We start from the raw sequence: 23,777 nt of genomic DNA, 5'->3' as shown, positions 1-23,777 counted from the left end.
AGGTGGCACTGGTGCCCCACTTACATCCACATGACCCCTACAATTTCCATGTATTTTCATGCCTGACATCCAAACACCTGCATCTGTATTTCCTGGCCTGAGGGCTTTCCTGGTCCCCAAAGTCAACAGCCCTCCTTTCTGGCTGTGAAGAGTTGGTGGATCAATACCTCGGGCAGGGTAACTCTGAGGCACATGTTCTACTCTGTCTCCCAGAGTCCCTCATGGCCAGGGATCAGGGGGAGCTGAGCTCCAGCTGCCCGTGTGGTAGCACATCTCCTATCGGGTGCCCTGCCCCCCAATCTCCCTCTCTCTGCCCTACAGGTGCTTCCTGAGATCACATCCCCAAGAGCCGACGTCAGATCCTTGCTTCAGGATCAGCTTTCTGGGAAACACAAACTAAGACAGACATCTTTTATCATTCTACTCCTAACAAGACACTCCTCAGGCGATCACGTGCCTGTGCTTGAAATGCAGTGAAAATGAGCCGGTGCCATCAACCAGCATGCTTCTGTGTGAAATCCAGACACTGATCTCTAATGAGTGTCCCCATGACCCACGATGAAGGGCATGTCTCTTCCCTAAGCAAGCACGGTTTGGCGGTGACTCAGCAGAGCTCCCCTGTCCTGAGCATGGCTGACCCACCTACAAGCCCGAGACACCTGTTAATTAGACAGAAGACATGCAAGCAAAGAAAACTTTTTAATTAAGGCTTCATCGGTAATGCCAACTACGGTCTAATCCAAACAAGAATCCTCACTCTTGCGTCGTTTGTTCTAAAATACAAAGCACTCCCCTACGATGGCCCCAGGGGATCCTCTCCCCTGGAGCCTAGGCGTTGGAAGAGCATTTCTCTCCCAGTTTCTTCTTGTTTGCCTTTGTCTTTTCAATCATGGTCTCCACAATTACCGCAGTTTCTTCGTACGTCTGAATGCTCTCGGTGGAAATCTTCTCGATGGATTCCATCACTTCCACCTTCTCGTAGGCCAGCGTCCTGGGAGGGCTTCTGGCTGGCAGGCGGCTGCTCCGAGCCCCGTGCCCCTCGGACCCACCCCGACTGACCTGAGGTTCTTGAGCCTGGGGTGGAGATGGTTCGTCTGGACCAGGCGTGACCACGGGAGAGGGCTCCGTGGCCCCTTCAGCCTCCTTCTGGCCATCCTGTTTCTCCTCGGGGCCCTCGAGTCCTTCAGCTTTTATCTCTTCCACTTTGTCTGCGGTGGGCTGGTCGGGTGGCTGTGCATCTTCTTTCTTCTGGGGAGGTGCCTCTCCATCCTCCTGACCATCTTCCTTCTCCAGGGGAGGTCCCTCTCCACCCTCTGGAGGGGGCTCGGGCTGCTGCGGGGAGGGCTCCACCTGGCTGTCGGGAGGCACAGAGCCGTCCCCCTTGGAAACCATCACTCCCCCTTTGGCAGGGACGGACAGGGAACAGAAGCCCGGGTCCACAAAATTGGCATCCCCGGAGACCAGCACGTACCGCCCTTCGGTGTCGAGGTCAGCGGGGGGCTCGGGTTCTTTGGGGCCTCTCACTCTCTCCTTGACCATCTTGCCTAGTTTTTCAAAGGCTTTGCTTATCTTCCCGCCGTCTGGGACATCCTCTGGAGCCCCTTCTGGGCTGGGGGGACTTGCTTCTTCACCATCTGATTCAGGCTTAGACTCACCCTCTTCTTTAAGCACCTCCCGCCCAGGCTTCGTGTCTTCTGGGCCTGTCAGGGGTGCGTCTTCCAGACTGTCATCTGCCTTGTCTTTCACTATAATCTCCTTTTTCCTTGGAACGTTCTTGGGGAGGCCTTTTTGTCTTGGTTTTGCTGCTGTTATATCCTGCACAGCCCTGGTGAGATCTTTAAAAAAAAAAAAATGGAGGGGGGCAATGAGTCAAGTATAATCACCAATGAAAGAGGAAGAAAAGGTCTTTGTTGAAAGATACGCTAATTATCTCAGAGCCACATGCCTAGCGCTGGGGTGGGGTTTGCTCTGTAGGAGCAAAAGCAACAGGGAAGGATTCATGGGGTCTGTAGCATCCACGGCACACACAGAGGTCCCAGCTCGGCCGGCCACTGTGTGACTTTGGACAAGTCACTTGACCTCTCTGGGCTTGCAGAGGGGAGGGAAGGCACCAACTGTCCCCATCACCCTGGGTACCACTTACTGAGCTATGCGCGCCTCCTGTAATAACACTGTGGGAACAAGGCTCCTGAACCCACCCCACCCCAGCTGAGCTCACAGCCGGTACTTGCATCCACAGACCAGACAGTGGAACCCAATCCACATGGTCATTCTCGCCTCAGGCTTCCCCAAAAATGGAGACACAGAGCTGCCTGGGCCTTTGACGGGTTAGGAGTGGCTTCGGGCATGCGGATGGAATCCATCCACGGTCGCTCCCTTGGTCCACATGCATCTCAAGCTAAATAAACATGACCCTTGATCAGCATCCCCGTCCTCCTAGACAACAAGAGGAAGTGATGCTGTTAAATTCAGAACAGGAATCCCCTGCTCCTGAGGCCATACTCATTCCATCAGACCAGACAAGAGGGAAAATGGAAAGTTTAAGAAAACACAGTCTCTCACCCAGCCTCAGCCACGCGGTTTTCCAGCTTGACTCACACAGTGATTTTTTAACTTTTTCTTCCTAAAGGTCTTTTCCAGTCCCTCTCCACTTCCCTTCGTTAACCAGAGGACTGAGATGCACAGAAGAAGGCATTGATGGGGGGGGGGGGGGTGCTGACCCTCAGTGACTGAGCAGGAAACGGCAGAAATGGGTCCTGAAGGCATGAGGGAGGAGGAGACGCAGACAGGGACACGGGAAGGAAGCCTGCTGGGCGCAGGTGTGGGAGAAGGGGTACCTGCATGGCCAGCTGCAGGATTTCAGGGCCCAGTGAGGAAGAAGGCAGAGAGGGCCCCCGGCTCAAAGCTGGGAAGAATTTCCAGACAGTGGCAGCAGAGCATCCAACCAAGCGTGGGGACCCTCGGGAGCGCAGCGCCCGGCACAGCCACACGCCCCTGGAGCCGGCCCTGGGGGTCTGGGGACCGCCGCCCTTGCAGCAGTGCTCTGACTCTGGGACCCCATCTCCACAAAGCCCCCTGAGCTCTCTGAGACACGCGGATCAGCAGGCCCCACAAGCAGAGCAGCTCCCTTCTCCCCCGGGCACCGTGCGCTCAGGGCCGGGAGATTCGACTGCGAGCTGACAGCTCACAGGTGCGTGACACCATCCCCAAAGGACCAAATGCTGACGGCAGCAGCCGCACTCGCCCACCAAGCTCTTTCCGCTCCGTTTTGAATGGAAGAGAAAACCAACAATAACTGACCATCTATTCTGCTCCAGATACCAGATTAAGCAACTTTGTATAAAATAGTTCATTTAATTGGGGCTGGAGTGGGGGCACTGGGGAGAGATACAATTCAATAGTCACTTCTTGCCAAAGTCAATGTTGAATTATATTTTTAATCCCCAATTAAATGCTTCAAGTTCACAGAGGGCGTTCCCGAGGTGATTTTTCTCCCTGGAATTTTTTGGCTCAGTCACTCAGCCCCTGTGGGAGAACGTCAGCGAGGGAGACAACACTTGGCACAAAAACACCTCCAGATGGATCGGAGCGGAGCGTGAACGGTCAGTCCAGGGAGAAAGCCACTCGATTTTTTCCCATTTTCCCGGGAGAGAAACTGGCAGAAGCCAGAGCTGGGGACTCACCTTTCCCACCGTGTCGAGGGCTGAGCAAGGCTCCATGGCTTGTGGTGTACAGAGTGATGGGCGTTTCAAAGAAGGCAGAGCTCAGCCTGGCAGGAAGAACCAGAAAGAGTGCGGTCACCATCTTTGACTCATTGGGCCAAACAGATGCCTGGGGGTGGCGGGGGGTCGGAGGCAAGCCAGGCTCTCTCTCATGTTGAGCAAAATGAAAAAGGCTGTGTCTAGATCCAGGTGCTCGTGAACCTCAAATATATTTACACACTGGATGACAACGGAAAGGAAATAATCTCCTCTTTAAGCTCAAGTCATAAACTGTGAAACACACTTAGAGAGAAATTGGAAGGCAGGGATTGCTGATAATCTAAAAATGCCACTTCTCTGTTGAGCAGGGACTTGGTTTGGTTTGTTTGTTCTTTATAATAAAATACTGGCCAGCCCAGGATGAAGTATTTAGGATGTCTAGGGTATGACATCTTCAACTTCTTTTAAAAAAAAATAATTGTATATAATTAGAGAGAACAGAAAGATAAAGCAATTGACACAACATGTAAATAGCTGGTGAATCTAAGAGTACTCAGAATTTCCTTGCTCTATGCCTGCAACATTTCTATCAATTTGAAATTATATCAAAATTAGGAGTTATGCGTAAACCAATGAAAGGGTATCCAGTTACCTTTTGGTGAAGCCCTGCTTCTAAAACAAAATTTTCACAAGGACATTTAAATGCCAGTTCAAGACTTATTTTTGTATGTGTGTGCACGAAGTGTTCACTGTGACATAAATATAATTTGGAGTTCCATACAATACGTTGACCATAACTAGAGAAAGCAAAAGAAAATCTTGCTTTTCCTGCTACACATTAAGGCACTCACAGCCCAGACAGAGCCCCGGGGAGAGGGAAAGAAGAGCTCCTGGGGGAACTCCTGGGTGCTTCTCTTTTAATTTCATCTAAACTCAAAAAATCAGCAAGACTGAATCAAAGAATCTCAACTTAATAGAAAATGAGTGTTGTTATATGAGGCGGCTGCTCTCTGATACACACGCGGTCACGGTTATAGACGCTGACACAGCCGAAGATGTAGACATAGGCGTGGGTATAAACGATGTCAGACGCAGCTGTTGATTTGTACAGGTAGATCATGTGGAGGTAGGTGCAGAGGTGCAGGTACATGAAGACGATGCAGCCACAGATGCTGCAGGTGTCAGTGAGACGTGGGTGTGGGGGAAAGTTTAGGTGATGCAGGCGTAGGTGTAGCTACAGATCACGTAGCTGTGGGTTTATGTGTAGATGACAAGATGACACAGACGTACATGGTGTAGGTGTAGCTGCAGGTGATGCAGATGTGGGCTAGGTGACAGAGACGGAGGTGTATGTGCAGACGACACAGATGCAGGCAATGCAGGTGCAGGTGCAGGTGTCAGTGGAGATGTCAGTGTAGCTGCAGGTGTAGACATAGCTGCAGGGGTCGACGGTGTAGGTGCAGCTACAAATGAGGTAGACAATGTAGATGTGGTGTGGATGGACACACAGGTAGGTGATGCAGCTGCAGAGGCAGACATAAGTGTAGGTACGGGAGGGCACAGATGATACAGACCAGATAACCCAGAGTAGATGGTGGAGGTGGAGGTGGAGATGTGGACGATGATGAGATACAGACACAGAGGCAGAGGTATATTTCCCAGTCACCTTGCAGGGAGTGGAGTTCAAGTCACAGTTCCATTACATGGAGGACACCAGACAGCACACTGACAGCCACGTTACTGCCCCAACCAGATGCTAAACGTCATGATGGCAACAGCAGTAATCAGCAGTAATGACACTGACACCTCTGAGCACTGGTGAGCTCCAGGTCCTGGGCGGGCCCCTCGCCTGTGGCATCTCGAGAGACTATCCTCTCTGCTAAGACACTTAACCCCGACAGGCCTGTGGAGCTGAAAGGAGCCTTCTCCATGAGGCCTTCTGATCACCCTACTTAAAATTTCAAACACTCCCACCATCACCCTCACCGCCACCCCTCCTCCCTGCCACACAACTCACTCCACAGACCTGTCACAGGTCACGCACGCACCCTCTGTTACAAATTCACTCATCCTCCGTCTCCCCCGTGAGCATTCAAGCTCCGTGAGGTCATGGGTTTCGGTTTGATTCCCTGCCACATCCCCACTGCCTGAACTGGCCCACAGGAGGCACTCAACAAAGATCTGGGAAAAGCAGGTGGCCGGATGGAGCAGTCGCCACGACCGCAGCCATGCCCGACTGTGACCACACCTGTTGCCTTCGTTCTCAATGATGCGATGATAGCGATCCAGCTCGTTCCTCAGGGTCTGCTGGGCCACCACCAGCTGCCGGCAGTCATAGGAAGACCTCTCCAGGCTCCTCTCCGCCTCCTCGATCTCCCTCCGCAGGGTGTCGATCTGCTCATTGTAGAGCTGAATCTCGTCATCGTAACACTCGTGGGCATCTTTAATAGCTTGCTCTAGGGCCGCCGTCTGTAGGCAGAGACACCACCGTCAGGAAACCCTCCCACCCTCTCCCTGAAGACACAGGCTTGGCAGGGAGGCCCTGGACTCGGTGCAGCCACTTTTATTGGCTTTGCTGGCTTGTTTCTCTTTTCTCTGTCAGCAGAGAATCCTTAAGCCACAGAGGAATGTGAAAACAGAACCCCTTCTCCTTACGCCTGCGCCAGCTCCCCCGAACCCAGCCCCTAACAGAGCCCTCCCCAGGGGCAGCAGGAAGACGGTAAACCTGGAAAGTAAAAAAACTGCTGTCCACGGAATAAAAGGTACAATTCAAATAAGTACGTTCTTCATACTTCACTGAGTTAGCATAAATCTGACAGCCGAAAAATAAGTAAAAAGGAGACTGGTCTGATGCTGTCCCATCTCACACATCTGAAGGGTCCCGGCATCCATGGGCCCCCACTCTCCTGACCAGAGTCACAGAACCAGGACCCAGGCTGGCTCCTCTCCGGGACATCCCTCTCCGGGAAAGGAAGCTCAGAATAGCAGGCTCTAGACTCACTGGGACATGCGTGCAGAAGCTGAGAAGGCCTATTCTTCAGAAAGACACAGAAATGAAGCCAAAAGGCAAAGACAACAGAGGTGAGTGAGCCTGGGAAAGAGGAAAGAGGGGATGAGGGAGACGGTGAGAGAGGGAGCAGCTGCCTCAGATCCTGGCTCCAGGCTCCTGCACACAACCTGCTCCCAGACTTCACCCACCACCTCTACACCCTGATCCTTTGCAGGGAAAATATCCTTCCAGTGGAGAAAGCCAACAGACACCACCTTAACCAAGCGATCTCAGTTGCACCCCCAGGTCGGAGGCACAGCCACACGATGCCCCTGGCGAGAGGCACCGAGGACACTCACGTGCTGTGCTTCTGCCACAAACACGGGGCCTCAGCCTAGTACCAAGAACACACCAGGGAAGCCCCAGTGGAGGGACATTCCACAGAACAACTGGCCACCAAGGCCATGAGAAACAAAGACAGAAACTGCTCCAGACCGGAGTAGGAGACAGGGCATCTAAATGCATGAAGGATCCAGGACCAGGAAAAACGACGTGGGTGGGGTAATGATGGGTGAGAGTCAGGCAAGTCTGTTACCAGGTTGGTGTCACCGTCAACCACTGCGCTGTGTTATTAAGATGTTGACCCCGGGGGAACTGGATGAAGAGTGTGGGAAATCTCTGTGCTATTTTGCAGCTTCTTAGACTTCTAAGATTATTGGAAAATAAACCAAAAAATACCCTTGCTGTTTAAGTGAGTTTAACCAGGTTTTTGTTCCTCATTAAAAATATCTCCATTCAACATCTGAAACTAACACAACACTGTAAATGAACTATACTTCAAGTTTTTAAACGGTAAAGAAAAATTCTCCTGCCTCAGTCTTCTTAGGTCCCCAGACTCCTTTGGGTCCAAGGTCATTTCAAAGAGGAAAAAGAAATCAAGTGTCCTTCACTGATCACACTGTCTTACCAAAACTGGCCACCGGATGGTGCTAGGCGACTTCAATGAGAAATGACACCTTGCTTTCCGAGTAATGTGTGACTTTTTTCACTTTCCTGTCACAGAAACTCAGCTGATGCAATTTAGAGAACCCGAATGCCTGTCCTTTCTCTCCCACTGGTGAGAAGTGCCTTCCCCAGGGGTCTCCTGTGCAGTCTACGTTCGGCCTCAAAGGAGCGGCCCCCACTTCCAATTGCGGGTTCCGTTCCGGGCAATCTGCGGACCAGTGTTCTCCAGTTTGAGCCAGCAGAGCCCCCTGGAGGGCTTGTTAAAAGAGATGGCTGGTCCCCGCCCCAGAGTTCCTGATTCAGCAGGTCTGGGTTGGGCCTGTGAATGTGTGTTTCTGACAAGTTCCCAGGTGACGCGGACGTTGCCGGGTCAGGTACCGCCCCCTGAGGACCCGGCTGTGGAGGCGCTGGACGCATCAGATGCCCTAACCCTTGGCAGAACCAGCTGCCGCAGCCCTGCCCACCCGCAGCGCTCCCTCGCCCACCCCCACCACGTCCCCAGTCACAGCACCGGCCCTGCCAGGGGCTACACCGCCCAATCTCCCTTGGAGCGCTCAGCCTAGCTACTCCATTGGGAAGGCACTGAAACCTTTTAAAGTCAGCAAGCAGTCAGCCGTGACTATCTCTTGAATAGGGCTATGGGGGGGTCTGAGCCAGGAACGCAGCTGGAGGTGGACCAGATGTAGAGCATTCTGGCCCAACATGGGACCTACCCTTTACATCAATGTCTTCAGAGTGTGGCTCCTGGGCCAGCAGGAGCCTCTGGAAATTTAGAAATGCAAAATCTTGGGCCACACCCACACCTACTGTGTCAGAAACTCTCCAGTGGGCTCCGCCACATCTGTGGGGTTTTTTTAATTATTTTTTAAATTAACTTTTGTTTATTTTGAGGGAGACGTAATTAGGAGTTTTTTAATTTATTTATTTTAATGGAGGTGCTGGGGATTGAACCCAGGACCTCGTGCATGCTAAGCACCCACTCTGCCACTGAGCGATACCCTCCCCCCACGTCTGTGTTCTAATTAGAGCTAATTAGGCAGACTTCTGGCCCCCATGACCTTTGCCCCTTAGCTTTAGACCCATGAATATGTTATGTTACACAGCAAAGGAACTTTGCACATGTAAGTGAGGTTCTTAATCAGTTGACCTTAAAAAATAGGGAGATTACTCTAGCTAATCCGTAATCGTATGAGCCCTTAGGAGCAGAAACCAGAGAGATCCCAGCAGCCAGCAAAGGAATAGGGCCCCCTGTCCTTCTGACCCACACAGAACTGAGTCCTGCAGGCAACAGGACTGGGACAGGAAGCAGACTGTGATCGCTTCTCGGCCTTTTGGCTGATGTCAAGGGCAGGAAGCAGATTGTCCCCCAAGAACCTCTAGATAAGGGGGACCCAGGTCAGCCAACACCTTTATTTCAGCCTTGTGAGCCGCAGAGCAGAGGCACCGGCCCATCCTGGCCTGACCTCTGACCTACGGAGCTGTGAGGTTACACGGGACTGCTGTCTAGGCCCCACTTCGTGATTTCTTCTGGCCGCAAGAGAAAACTAACAGAAGTCATGTTTCATTAGACCCACTGCTAGATTTTACCTATTATAAGTACATATACCATTATATAGGGAATGATTTGGTAATATTTTGATATCTAATTCAGCAGTTAATGTTTTGTTTCAGTGTAACTGGTTTCCTTTCAATAATATGTACTTTATTTTATGCCTCCAACAACATTTTTCTGAAAAGGGGTCCAGGGGCCTCACCTGCTGGATGGGCAGGGGGTGGGGGTGGAGGGAGAGTGTGGCACAGAATGGAAGGTGAAGTCCCCCGATTCAGAGAGGCAAGGACGAGTAAGTCCTCCTGCAGCCACTACGGGGGGAGACAAGTGCCAAGCAGAGACTTATTTCCCAGGCTCAGAAACTAGCCTAATCCTTTATGACGTGTCCTGTTTGTACAGTCAGCAAATGCACATGTGTCCACAGAGAGAGAAGCACTCTTTTTGTCCTGGAACTGGACTTGAACACATCAGGCTGGGCTCTCTTGTCTTTCCTCAGTCTCTAGGGCACAGTTTTCCAACTTTATCACCATGACCACGGGAAGAGCCACATTTTACATCACAAACCACACACATCACACAAAGATATATGTATGTGTGTGCATCTGAACACATATATACTTAAATACACACACATGTTTAAAGCAAAGGTCACAGAACAAGCCCTACCTGCACTTGCCATGCACTCTGTTATTTCTTATCTTACCTCATTTATTCATTTCCGTCTGCCTAGTGTTGTCAATTTCTTCTTTTCTAACGCCAGGCGATTCCGCGGAATTCATTTTACAACCCACTGGTGGTTTGGAAAACACCGGTCTCTAGAACCATGACTGGGTTTGTATTCATTTCTCCAGACTCTCATTCACACACACATATACACACATGCACACGTACACTTACATATGCACATATACATGGATGTGTACACATAGACATTCTATACCCACACACATGCACATGTAGAAAAATAAGCACCACACATACACAAATAAATACACATACACATACACTCACACTCACCCTCCCCCATCCTTTCAGGGTCTCAGAGGAAACCACACACTCACTACCAAGTCACCAATATGGTGCATCTGGCCCCCAAGCCATGGTTTGTCACAAGAGAAGGATGAGTTTTGAGGGCAGTCCCAGCTTTCTTGAGCTGAGATCTTTGCCTCAGGGGACCATCGCCAGGGTGCCGTTTGCTCTCTGGTGGCCCCTGAGCTGCTGCGCAGTGAGTGGGCAGCGTGGAGCCTGGGGTAGGAATTCAGATTGTGAGCTCTGCAGTCCTGGGATCCAGAGGACACTGAGTACCTGCAGAAAGTACCTCATCCCGTGGCTTCAACACATTTCGATCTTGTAGGCGTTGGTGGGATAGAGACAGAGTAATGTATAATGTCTAATGGTCCAAGTTTTTACAGAGGCAGGTTTTTTAAATTTGTGTTCTCTTGTCCCGTATGTGTAGTTCTCAAACCAAATGTCAACTTACTTTATGATTTGGGAAATGTGGTTTCCCAGCGTGGGAAGGTACATTATCCTAACCCAGGGTTCCCACCAGAATAGCCAGGTTTCCGGTAACAAGAGAGAAAAGCAGAAGAAATCAGGGGAGAGCGAGCCATGAAGCAAGAAGGAAGCCCACAGAAGCAGGACTGAGCCTTGCCGTTAAGTTTAGTTTTCAAATTAAGCTGCACCAAAAAAAGATGAGGGGGTGGGGATGGACATGTGGATTCTCCTCTAGCAAACGCTGAGCAGGAGCAAATCCTGACACAACCAGTCTCTCTAGGGTTGCAGCCAGATTCCAAGAGAGAGACTTTCAGGTCATGAGAAGAGAAAAGTGAAGCACAGGTGTGAGCAATAGGGAAATAAAAAGCCCCAACACACGTCCGCTTCTTATTTTTAAAAACAAGGCTAAACTGGGCAAAATGGATCAGTTATGCAGAAGTGGGGATAGCCTTACCCTTGGTGAGGGAGGGGCGGTGACTCACGGGGGCTCGAGAGGAACCTCTGGGGGGACAGGAAAGCCCTCTGTCAGCACAGACAGCTGGTCCCCCCACCCAGATCACTGCTTCTGGCTCTGAGGGCTGGACACACAGGTGTGTTGAGTTTGTGGGAATTCACTGAGTTGGACGCACGTGACCCCTGACAAGCCCGTGCAGGTTGCGGGTGTACCTGGGCCTGCAGCTCGGCTCTCTGGGTCTGCAGGAGGCAGATCATCTCTCGGCCATCCGCCAGCTGACTCTGCAGGGCGGCGGCTTCCCGTTCTGTCAGAAGCCTCTCCTGCACAAAAAAAGCCAGACTCAGCACTCACACAGGCTCGACGTGCAGGGAAATGCGAGGAGGAAAGGGGTGAGGGGCCCTATTTTTGTCCACCCCAAATTCACAGGCCGAAGCCCTAACCCCCAATGGGTTGGTGTCACTCTGGGATCACAGGAGAACAAGGCAGAAACAAGACCGCTTTGCATATGTGCCTGAGCTCAGACCAAAAGACCACTGTGCAACCACCAAAACGGCCACTAACACCAGTGACGCCACTTCGTTGCCAAGCCCCGCCTCAGCCACACTCCATTTCTCTGCCTCCAAGGTACAAACTATGGGGATGCTCAGTTGCACGACCAGCCTCCTCTGGAAGCACCCAGCAGTCAGGGCCCCGCGTACCCACCCTCACCCGCCAGGTCACCCCACAAGTGTCCCTCCCCCACGGCGCACACGCCCCTCTCCTGCAGGGAATAATAAACCAGCTTTATCTGACCACAGGGGTGTCACCCGTGGCCTCTGGTGAGAGGGCACAGGCATTGTGCTTTAAGGACACAGCAACCCCGTGCTCCCAGGAAGCAGCGCTAATTACATCCTTGATAACTTTCCGAATCTGCTTATTAGCGTGCACGTGAATCCCTGAGCGTCTCACTAAAACGCAGATTCTGACTCAGCAGACCTGCTGGGGGTCGGGCTGGAGCGTCTGTGCGTCTCTCAACCTCCAGGCGATGCTGCGGATCGCTGGCGATCATTGACGCTGTCAAACTACCTGTAGACGCCTCTATCAATCTACAGCTCAGAGGAACTGGGTTACCAGGGAACAGATGGTATGATTTTAAAAGTGTGAGCTGACGTAAAACACCTTTGCACTAAAGGGGAACAGATTTGCAAAGAAGAAATAAGGTGTCTGGAAAGACACCTCTGACAAAGAAAATTATGCCTCAGGAGGAGCTGCTCTTCAGGCCTGAATGGCAGCCCGGTTACACTAAGGGCAGCGGGAGCCTGCAAGGGTCATTGGTGGGAAAGGCAGACAAGAATATTCTTGTTGGGGCCAAAAAGTAACTTTCCTGCCTCTTAATTGTTACTTGGCAGGGTTCTAAAGTGTCTCCAAAAGCAAATTTCGGATTTTCTTTAGCTTTGATATAAAAAAAAATTAGTTTAAAACAAACCAAAAAATCCTCGAGCAGTCAGCCACCCACTGGTTCTGTGAAGTGGGGCTCTGGGCAGATTTCTGTCCAAAGGCATCCTTGCAGAAAAACTCAGAATCTTACCAGCTGACCCGTCCACAGCGCCCTGTCCCCGCCTCCAGTCCTCTGGAGGAAGGGCAAGTGACATTTGTGTTTTAATCTGCATCCTTTTCGGTCACAAAATCCCATAAACCACATTAGGGGAAAAGACACACCGCCATCCTGTTGAGCTGCTGGACAGCGGAGTGAAGAAGGAATTTGGAACATTATACTGGGACTACGGTTTTACATCCAAATCCCGATTTTTTAAAAATTGGCTTCAATCATCTCTATGCTTTCCCAAGAATTTTCATGTCACAGACTCGCATAATCATTAGCAGAGCCTGACCTTGAAAACATAGTCACTAGGGGTCTGAGGCTCTCTGTACTCAAAATGATGGTCCAATTGATACGAGAGATTAAGAAAACAAACAACACAATTAAAAAAAGGGGGGGGCAAATGACTTGCCTAGGAGCCCAACAAAGAAGTTATCTGGGTGGCAAATAAGCACCTGAAAAGATGCTCTGCATCATTAGTCATTAGGGGCTGCGAGTTACAGGCACAGCAAAATACACAGCATATCTATTAGCCAACAGCAAAGCCAAAACAAAACCCGACAGAGCCAGCACTGGCAAGGACGCAGAGCAACATAAACTCCCACCCGCTGCCGGCGGGGATGCAGTGACGCTGCAGCGCTTGGGAAATGGTCTGCTGGTTCCTGACAAACCAGGCGAGGAAGAAGAGCCCGTAATCCCCAAAGGAAGTGCCTAGGAAGTGGTCAGGGACACAGTCTACATCCTCAGATGTCTAAACACCAGCCTGCACTGTCTGGGTGGAAGAGCAGAAGAGTGAACTTCAAACGTGAGTGCCCAGTGCAGGCGGGGAAGTGTTAACCCACCGCGGACACCTCTCCCTGGGTCTCTGTGAGCCGGGCTCGCAGGCTGCACCACGGGCCTCCCCGGGGCGTCCCCTGCAGCCTGAGCTCCGTCCTTACCTCTCTCATCCCGCTCGTTATGGTGGCTGCTTGCGGGGTGGTCTGGATGATCTGCTGCAGGATGGTGACGTATGTCTGAATCTCCAGAAGGTTCTGTTGGGGGGAAGGGAAGCATTCTCGTTCAAACCTGAGCGGCCGGGATTTTTCCCTCCAGGACCAGGTGACCCCAGGGGCGAACGCTTCTGCGCGCTCCACTGTCACAAGTAGGACGGACCGCGATCTGTGCAGAGGGCACTTTACCCTCCTCAAACCGTCACAAGGACAACGGGCCGGTGGGCGAACCGAGGCTTGGTTTTGTCACCTGCCCCTTCAGTTACATGGCTGCTTTGTGCTGTCTCCGCAGAGCCCTGGATGGCAGGGGTCCGAGAGAAAAGCACGGATGAAAGACAAAGAGGCCCCAGGGCACAGAGGACCCCTGCCGACCCCAGAACGGAGCCATGCTTCAAAGGACAGGCTCTGGTCAGTCGGACCTGGACTAACTCACTTACTGGCTTTCCTAGCTGCATGTGGCCTCAGGCAAGCTACTTAAACCTCCTAAAACTCAGAATCGGCTACAAAAGAGGGCTAGCAGTCTGGACGGGGTGCCTGATCTCTCTTACCAGCAGAGCTCCGAGCGTGGGGGCCGATGACACAGCACAGCTGCCCCCCTCTGGAGAGCTGCCCTCGGCCGGACAATGGTCATCTGGTCCGGGAAGCTACAAAACTCCCCCTCACCCCACCTTATCCCCAACCTGGACCAATGACTCCCTGGCACAGGAGGACCAAAGCCAACCCTCTTGCCTCAAGGTGGGACCAGCCCTGTGGTGCGATTCATGCTGCAGAGCCCCCCACAGGATCAGGCTGAAGCTCAACTCCAGGGAAGCGCACAGCTCTGCTCAGCTGCTCCCCCTGTGCCATCCCGCTCCCCGCCTTCTCCTGGGGGCTCTCCATCAACACAGCACCTTGGGCTCTGCTGCCAAGGAACCCAAGACTCTCTCGAAAGGCTCTTGTTGGGATAAGACAGTGCACAGAAGATTCAGAATATGAGCTATTGTTGTTGTTATTATTATTATTATTATTATTCTAAAAAGCCTTGAAGGATGCTTTGAGCTGCACAGAAACTGCCCCCCAGGCCCCGCTCCCAGCATTCCTGAAAAGCACAGCAGAGGCAAGGAGGTAGGTGGGGAGGAGGAAACAGGCGGGTCTTGATAGGAAGTTGGAGGGGTGGGGGGAGAGGGGGCTATCCCTTCTGTGCAGAGCATCAGGGCTGCTCGCGATGCTGAAGCAGGTATACACTGAGGCAGGAGGAGAATCTGACGTCAGCTGAGCACTTGCCAAGCTCCAGGCGGTACCAGGCACTGCACGTGTATCACCACGTAGCCTTAGTTTGTGCTTCCCAGCAGCAGACGATTGTAGATTGAATGCTGTGTCCTCCAAAATTCACATGCTAAACCCCTAACCCCCAGCGGGATGGTATTTGGAGGTGGGGCCTTTGAGAAAGAATTAGATTTATACTTGGTCATGAGGGTGGGGCCCCAGATGGGATTAGTGCCCTTAGAAGAAGAGGCTCTAGAGAGCTCTGTGCACACGAACCCAGGAAAGCCAGGTGAGCGCACAGTGAGAAGGCAGCCGTCTGCAAGCCGGGAAGAGGGCTCTCACCAGAGCCCGACCTGCTGGGACCCTGATCTCAGACTTCTGGTCTCCGGAACTGAGAAACGAATTTCTGTTGCTCATAAGCTACCCAGTCCATGGCACTTTGTTACAGCAGCCCCTACTAGGATGCAGAAGGATCTGAGTGCAAACAGTTTAGCTGGGCGAAGGCACCAAGAAACACAAGTACTGGAGCGGGGAGGTGAGACTGGGAAGGAAAGGCAGCCGAGATAAGGCTCCGTGTTATCAGCTGAGCGGCCCCCGTGGGTGCCAGGAGCTAGCCGGGACCTTGGAGCCAGGCAGAAAAGCAGGTGAGCGGGAGCTGGGGCACGTGTCCGCCACCTCCCGGCCGTCCCTGCGACGCGGCTCCCAGGGCATCAACTCCCCAACACGTCCTGTGAGGCAGAGCTGCCCTCTGCTGCCTCGAGAGGGCCCTGAGGCAGATCCGGGCAGCTGGAGGGAGGCCAGAGCCCACTGGGGAGGTCAGCCCCACGGGCCCCGCCAGGCTCACACGTCAGCTACGCTCAGGTAACACAGCTGTGCGGGAAGGAGGGCCTGGCATTCGCATTTTGAAGATGAAGAAGCTCAGAGAGGTTAGGCCACTGGCCCTCGGTTACACAGCTCCAGGACTGGATTTTCCCAGAACATAAAGCCCCCCCACACACACACGGGGAGGCCTGTGAGAAGCTGGTGGGGGTCGGGGCAGAGCACAGCAATACATGAGAGGCTCCTGAATGCCACGTGTTCCATCAGAAGCAGCACTAAAAAATTACAATTGTTGCATTTTCTGAGGGGAAGCACTTGACAGGCTAGAGGCCAATCAAGACGGAGCTATAGACCATCCTGTGGACTGGACGGCATTACACAGATATGAGCTCCCACCCCTGCCACGCACACGCACACGCACATGCACACGCACTGCCACCTCCTCCTCGACACACGCCTGGTTCACCGAGGGCCGTCCAGCAACCAGCCCACCAGGGCCAACGCACACAAAAGGAAGCCCGCTCCAGCCATCTCATGTTTCAGCCCCCCACGAGTGCCCTGGGCCGGCTTTCTGGGGGGAGGGGCTTCAGAAGGGCCACAGTTACCTTTTTGAACCTGTCCTTGGCCGCACTGATATCGTCCTGCAGAAACTGGGCTTCGATCTGAAGGCGCAGGTTACGCAGCAAGGCCTCATCAGCTTCCTGCGGAGAGAGGCACGGGTCCCAGCCTTGAGGGTCTGCGTGGGGCATCGGGCATGGGGAGAATCCAGCCCGGTGGCTGAACACCCAGACCCCCCTCCCCGGGGCTTACTGAAACGCAGGCTGTGGTTTGGTCCAGGAGGGTGTCTGAGATTCTGCATTTCTAGCAAAGCATTGGGTTAGCCCACTGGACCTGGTCTAGAATAGCAGTTCTAGTGGGGAGTGGTTTTGCCCAAATCAGGAAATTTGACAATATCTGGAGATATTTTTCATTGTCAGTTGGGTGGTGGGGTGTTACTATGGGTATCTTCTGGGTAGAGGCCAGGGATGCTGCTGAATGTCCTACAATACACAGGACAACCCCACCCAGCAAAGGATTAACCAGTCCAAAATGCCAGTAGGGCCAGGGTGAGAAACCTTGATAGAGGAAGATCAAGGAGAAAGCATATATTTACAGACCAATCACCTTAACATTTAAGTTAAGTCTGTATTTGTTCTATGTCCTGTCATCGATGAGTTGAATTTCTAAGACTAAGAAATAGTTTTCCCTTAACACAGAAACCTTAGTTTTAAAAGGAAGCTAGACCCCTATCTTACACCATTCACAAAAATGAACTTAAATGGATTGAAGACTTAAATGATTTAACACCTACACATAAAAATCCTAAGAAAACAAAAGTCAACAGTTAACAAGTGAGACTGCATCGAACTCAAAACCTCTGCTCAGCAAGAGACCCTCAACGAAGTGAAAAGACAGCCTGTGGAACCGGAAACCTTAATTGTAATAGTTTTCTGGGCTACCGACACTTACTTAAGACCATGTATCTTCAATATCAAGTGCGTTTTTAACATGAATAGCGTTTGTTCCTTTAAAGTTGGAAATGAGACTTAGGACAGAAAGCTGAATGTTCTCACCAGACTTTTCGATACTTCATCAACTTTTATCTCATTGACCTTGTTTGGATCAACCAAATAGATATGAAGACACGTGCATGGTCCTAATAACATAGCACTGTGACGTCTGGAATTAAATACTTCAGCAGTTCAGCGAGCTGTTACCAGTGTGTGTTACTTGCCCCTTCTCCGGAGACACCTCCACTACCTAAGGCCTCGCTAAGTGAATTTTTACTGCCTTCCTAATGGCTTGTTAAAAAGCATGATGACTGTTAGCAACAGGCTCTCATTAATACAGATATGTGGTTTGCTAAAATATTTAAGATACTCTACCCCCACATGAAAAGTTAGGACAGTTAAAGTATGTGGCCTGACCAAGATATTCTGAGATACTGGCCCTCCTGGCTCTAGTTGGGTTTAGCTTCCAGGGAGGCCTTTGGCCTGCACTCCTAGGAAAGGCACTCGAGTCCTTATGACCATCCCTGTAAAAGTCCACTGGTGTAGGAGGAGACGATCGTCTGATGCTGACGCTGAGGATATCAGAATCCTGACTTTACTGTATCACCTGCCTTGAAGGAGCTTTTCATGCAAAGTGTCACCTTGGCATCTAAAACGACAGGGAGCCGGGACTTCGTGAAGAACAGGCTGCACGAATTTTGGGAGCCTGCATCGGAATAAATGCTTATTTAGTACATATCTGTCCGTGTGAATTTGGTCTGAAACTTCAGAAAGATGGTCGAGGAGTGGCCAACGCTCACCCAACTCAAACTTCTGGAACTGTTTTGTCCGCCCAACAGCACTTCAGAGTTTATCTTTGTGCTAGATCAAAGCAGAGGTGTGCTTCTAGAAGGACACGATGAGGGAACAGGAACCCTGCTCAGCCTAGCAACCCTCCTCCCTCAGAGGCCCTTCAGGCAAACCCGTGGAACCTGAGGGCTCTGCCCAGCACAGCTCAGAAACCGGTCTCCCCTTACAGACGAGAAGGCTGAGACCAGGCTGAGCCAGCACTCGTGCAGCTAGTTAATGGCAGTTAACAGGGACGATTATGGGACTGGAATGTCTTGGGCTTCTCTCCACCATCAGAGAGCTGAGTGCTGAGCACTGGTCCCACCCCGCAAGCTGCCTGCCACGCTTCCCCGCCACCCCCCAGATCACGCCAAACAACCGCTCTCAGGTCCCATCGGCCAACCTTTAACCCTGCTCACAGCGACAATAAAAGGCCAGCCCACATTTGTCCTTGCAGGAGAGATTAACCAGATGCTCTGCAAGCACATTCTCTTGCTTTGAGGACAGTCATCTGATAAACGGCCTCGGAACACTCCCGAAGGTGAGCAGCTGTCGCTGGGATGTGCAGTTGCTGATTCAGGGGGAGAACTCGTTTGGAAGTGTTTTCTTTCGTGCGTGCCAGAGCTCAGCAATGTGTAGACGCTTGTGGTTTCATTATGCTTCGGATGCTGGCCGCTGCATTTTCAAAAGCTCCACCAGCAGAAGCGCCTCGATTTTTCCAAATCGAGACTCTGGGCCAACCGTCTAACGCTAGGAAACACTCCAACCCTGGTACCGTGTCTGTTTCACATCTAGGCCAGTGGTTCTCCAAGTGTGGGCCCTGGACCGCACGCCTGGAATGACTAGAAAGGTAACAAATCTGGTGTCTCCCAGACCTGCCAGGTCAGGACTTCCAGGCTGAGACCCAGGAGCCTGTGCTAACACACCCTCCGGAGGGCGTACACCGAAGATTCAGAACCACCGGTCAAGACTGTTTTTGAGAAAGGGACTGGAGAAGTAAGTAGACTCTAATGTACCCTTGAAAAATCAGCCTTGCCCACCCAGCCACAGAAATGCTAGAAAGCCATTAAAAACCCCAGTGTCTGTATCCAGGCCCAGCCTCAAACCCAGCCTTGGAGAAGCCCAACTAAAAAAATAAACAACAAACAAAACAAAGCAAAAAAAAAAAAAACTGCTAACGAATGGGTATTCAAATTCTTTTTAGATTTCTAGTTAATTAGGGTTTGATTAAAAAACACCTACTTCAATCCTGGATGTCAAAAACCTTTCCAAAAATGTTGGGGTCACTTCCCTTCCAAGCGCCGGCCTGGAGGAAGATGCTGGGTGAGTCCTACCGCTCCCCACCCTCTCTCCCTCCCCCCGGCCCCCTCGCCGCCTCCGCTTGCTCTCTCTCCCTCTCTCCCTCCACATCCTTCCTCTCTCTTCCTCTGCCCTTCTGTTCTTCCGCTGCCAGCTTCCTCCTAAACTCTCCTCTCCCAGGCCCCTCTCTTCTGCTCCAGAGGTTCATTTCCAGCCTCAGATGAATTCTCGGGCACAGGAAGGCTTGTAGCCCTGAAAGCGAAAGCTTCATGCCCCATTCTTTCATCCCCTAAACTCCCTCGCCTCTGGCTCCTTCCCAGACGTGTTTAAGACACACGAATTACATGGGAAAGCCCCTGTGGCAGGTGCTTAAAACAACTGCATTTCTTAAAGTTGTTTTCAAGTGAAAGCATTTGATCAGAACCCATGTCATTATAAAATTCTAGGGATTCCAAGAAAAAAAAAAAGAGAAATCCTAAAGTCTATTCCTTATAGCTTATATATATATATGAACTGTGAGTCCTAGAGGTTAGCCAAACCCAAAGATTTAAAAGCCATCGGGAATTCTTAATACATCCAAAACCTTAAAATCTGAATAACTTTGGCCAGAGAATGTAAGTAGTATGTTGAGGAATTTATTTTATTTCAAAGTGCATAGCAAAGAACGGCTTTAACTTATTTGGCTGTTAAAAATATAGGCACTCTGTTCGGGAGGTTTGACTACACGGGCAGTATTCACAGATGGCAGCTTCATGAACACAGCAGCATCCAGGCCTGTCCATACATTGTGATGTTTTCCAAGCCATATTCAAAGACTGGGTCAGTGATTCCTAGTGTACCTCCTTTCCCACGGCCACGGCCGAGGAAGAAGCTGTCCCACGAGACCAAAGGAAATGGACAGTAGGCTGAGTTGACCATCAAAACCTGGTTGATGTGAGGGATGGAGACATTCCAAGCTTTGTAGACTAAGATCAGTGACCTGACAGCTAAGCAGACATGAATTCTACTGTCCCTCCTTCTTCTCCTGTGACCATGTCAGGGGACAGAGAACTGGAAGGTCCAGCCTTCACCTGGCCAAGCCCTTGAGAGGCTATCTTAGTTTGAATTTCTCAGAAGCTGACCCCGAGGCAAGGACTGGGTACCGGTGATTCCAGGGCACAGGGAGAGGAACAAAGCCAATAAAGGTGTGTGATGAGCAGGTTCCCTCTGTGGACAACAGGCTCAGTCCTGCGGGGACCTCCTGAGAGACCAGAAAACTCACCTCTGCAGTGCTGCCACGAGGGGTGGGCCAGCCAGGGACTCAGCCACCCTCTCCTGCCCCTCAGCGGCCAAGGGTCGCTCCTGGGGTGCTAACGCCCGCACTTCTGGACTCTGCCTCCTTCGGATCAGAAGCTGCCAGTGTTCTCAGTGTGTCTGCATGACCTCAAGGGTGGCCCGGGGATGGCGGTGGGCAGGGGCGCCAACATCAAGTGCAAAGGGGCCATTTTCACCCGGAGACTCTGGCTTTGTGTCTGCCTCCGGAGGGACGGCCATTCCCTGCCTGTCCTCAGGAGGGAAAGAATGAACCATGGACACAGAAGACCCTACTCCTGCCCACACCTGCCGTGGATGGGCGGCGGGGCTCCTTAGCTTCGCCAAGGATGAGTTCTCTCACTGACAAAGAGAAGGGATTGGACCAGGTCATTTCTGAGGGTTAAAAATCCCCAGACCACAAGGCTGTTCTGAGGCTCCCACAAGCTAGTACAGGGACCTCCCCAGCTCACTGTATCTGCATCCTGTGTTCACTCACGATTTCTGCCCTATCCAAAATCTTCTACTGTGATTCACCCTGTATTCTTTTCAAATTCATTCATTTTTATTTCCCTGTATTTAAAAAGAAACTTTCATGTCACCTGCTGTAGATGTCCAGTGGGCCTGAGACAGTCCAGTTTCAATTGACCTGCACAATTACCCTGGCACAGTGTCCTGATTTGGATGGCACAGCATATGCTCAAACAGGGAAGGGCACAGAAGCATCACACAGCAGGTAACATAAACAAAGCAAAAGTCAGCGTCTCTAGAGTGTAGTTCTGACTTCCCAGCAACTAGCAGAATAATCCAAGACAACAGAGGATGGACAAAGCCAGGAAATGGCCAGCAGGCTGACCTAACCCTGAGCTAAACTTGACTCTCCAAAGCCGTTGCCTGGCGTCCCACGTGGAGAAGAATCTTAAGGCCACATCTGGGCACAGCAGGGAAGGGTGCCAGGTTTTATCAGCAACTCGGATGAGGTCATGGGCGATGAAGCGGGGAGGGGAAGCAGCCAGGTATCCTGGATAAGCAACCTTGCAACTACTCAGCCCCCGTGGGTCCTTCCCCTCTGACACTCGAGGTCTGAAGCGATCAGAAAAGGATAATGCTTACAGCTGTTTGCCATCCCTGGTTTTGTCCAACCTCTGTGGTCCAGGATTATTCTGCTATTTGGTGGTCAAGTTCTCCTGGCTAAAGCAGAAAATCCAATCAGTTAGAATGATGATGGAGGATCCAAAGAAGGAAACTGCCCCTGCAAGGAGCAACTCCACACAACCCCGCAGGAGGGTCTCCAGCAGGAAGCTGGGCATGTGAACTCACTCACAGAGTTTCAGTTGAAATTATGAACTCAAGAATGAGAGTGATATCACCTCACACCAGTCAGAATGGCCAGCATCAAAAAGTCTACAAATAATAAATGCTGAAGAGGCTGAGGAGAAAAGGGAACCCTCCACACTGTTGGTGGGAATGTAAATTGGTGCAGGTGCTATGGAGAACAGTATGGAAGGTCCATAAAAAATTGAAAATAGAGCTACCATATGATCCAGCAATCCCACTCCTGGGCATATACCCAGAAAAGATGAAAACTCTAATTCAAAAAGACATATGCACCCCAATGTTCAAAGCAGTACTATTTACAATAGCTAAGATATGCAAGCAACCTAAGTGTCCATCAACAGATGACTGGATAAAGAACATGTGGAGGGTGTGTGTGTGTGTGTGTGTGTGTGTGTGTGTGTGTGTGTGTGTGTGTGTGTGTGTGTGTGTGATGGACTATTACTCGGCCATGAAAAAGAATGACATAATGCCAACTGCAGCAACATGGATGGACTAGAGATTATCATACTAAGTGAAGTAAGTCAGCCAGAGAAAGACGAATACCATATGATATCACTTATATGTGGAATCTAAAAAAAAATGATACAGATGAACTTATTTAAAAAACAGAAACAAACTCACAGACATAGAAAACAAACTTATGGTTACCAAAGGGAAACATGGGGGAAGAGATAAACAGGGAATTTAAGATTAACAGATACACACTACTACATATAAAACAGATAAACAACAAAAATGTACTGTATGGCAAAGGGAACTATATTCAATATCTTGTAATAACCTATAATGGAAAAGAATATAAACTAAATCACTTTGCTGTACACCTGAAACATTGTAAATCAACTACACTTCAATAAAATAAAGAAAAAGAAAATTGAAAAAAAAAAAAGAGAGTGACAGGGAAAGAAATAGGGGAACCCTGAAAAAACACAAAGAGGAGGTGTGTTAAACAGTCATCGCAGCCATTTAGCACCATCTGGTCGGGAACCTACCCGAACCCGCGGACGGGCTCGGCTCACCTTGTTAAGCCGTTCGAGCATGTCTTTCAGCAGCAGTTGACACTGGCACTCATTTTCATACCTGCGAATGGGACATAAGGGGAGAGCTGGGCATCTTCCACGATCCCCACGTGTAGCTCACACCATCAGCATTCGATTTGACCTGAGGTGCGGACTACACCCTCTCTTCAAGGAAAGCAGGAGCTGATGCTACATTTCCAAGCCCACATCTCCCCAACCTTTATCCCAACAAGGCCCACGCAGGAAGTGCTGACGTGGGCACCGTGCCTGGGGTAACTGGGAGCAGTAAGTGGAACAGGAGTCTCCCAGCCTGGAGGCCCAGCCCCCACCCCCAGCACCCCTACCCCTCCACCTGCCTCCCAGAGGACGAGGGAATTGTACCTCAGCACACCTGTAACCCAAGTGCAGCAGCCGCACAGAGACTGAGAGGCTGCCCTAACCACCTCCAACTAGCACCATTAACCTGACCTTGTTTGGATATCCCACGCTACGGTATTGATCAACGTGGGTCAGTTTTTCTGGATTATGCCATTTAATCCTCACAAAACCCTGGAAGACAGATGTTGTTACCCCCGTGTGAAAGATGAGGAAACTGAGTTTGAGAAACTGGCCCGAGGCCTCAGCCGATG

At 51.1% G+C, this 23,777-nt stretch overlaps 1 protein-coding gene across 5 annotated transcripts in view; it reads right to left on the bottom strand.

Annotated features, from left to right (window-relative positions):
* Positions 1 to 680: 680 nt before the first annotated feature.
* Positions 681 to 23,777, bottom strand: part of BFSP1 (beaded filament structural protein 1) — a 52,564-nt gene continuing 29,467 nt past the window's right edge. For 4 of the 5 annotated variants that reach the window (XM_032461788.1, XM_032461786.1, XM_032461787.1 and 1 more), the window contains 7 exons: positions 23,149 to 23,209; positions 16,430 to 16,525; positions 13,710 to 13,802; positions 11,405 to 11,512; positions 5,950 to 6,170; positions 3,684 to 3,769; positions 681 to 1,835 (listed from right to left, as the gene is read on the bottom strand). In XM_032461788.1, coding sequence (XP_032317679.1) covers positions 829 to 1,835; positions 3,684 to 3,769; positions 5,950 to 6,170; positions 11,405 to 11,512; positions 13,710 to 13,802; positions 16,430 to 16,525; positions 23,149 to 23,169 — 1,632 coding nt within the window. In that variant the 5' untranslated portion in view covers positions 23,170 to 23,209 and the 3' untranslated portion in view covers positions 681 to 828. The remainder of the gene's footprint in view (positions 1,836 to 3,683; positions 3,770 to 5,949; positions 6,171 to 11,404; positions 11,513 to 13,709; positions 13,803 to 16,429; positions 16,526 to 23,148; positions 23,210 to 23,777) is intronic. The other variant, XM_032461785.1, reaches the window with a different exon arrangement.

Source organism: Camelus ferus, chromosome 19 (assembly GCF_009834535.1).
Source record: "Camelus ferus isolate YT-003-E chromosome 19, BCGSAC_Cfer_1.0, whole genome shotgun sequence".
Classification (NCBI taxonomy): domain Eukaryota; kingdom Metazoa; phylum Chordata; class Mammalia; order Artiodactyla; family Camelidae; genus Camelus; species Camelus ferus.
The sequence above is the reverse complement of the archived record's forward strand: the minus strand, read 5'-3'. Positions and strand labels throughout refer to the sequence as shown.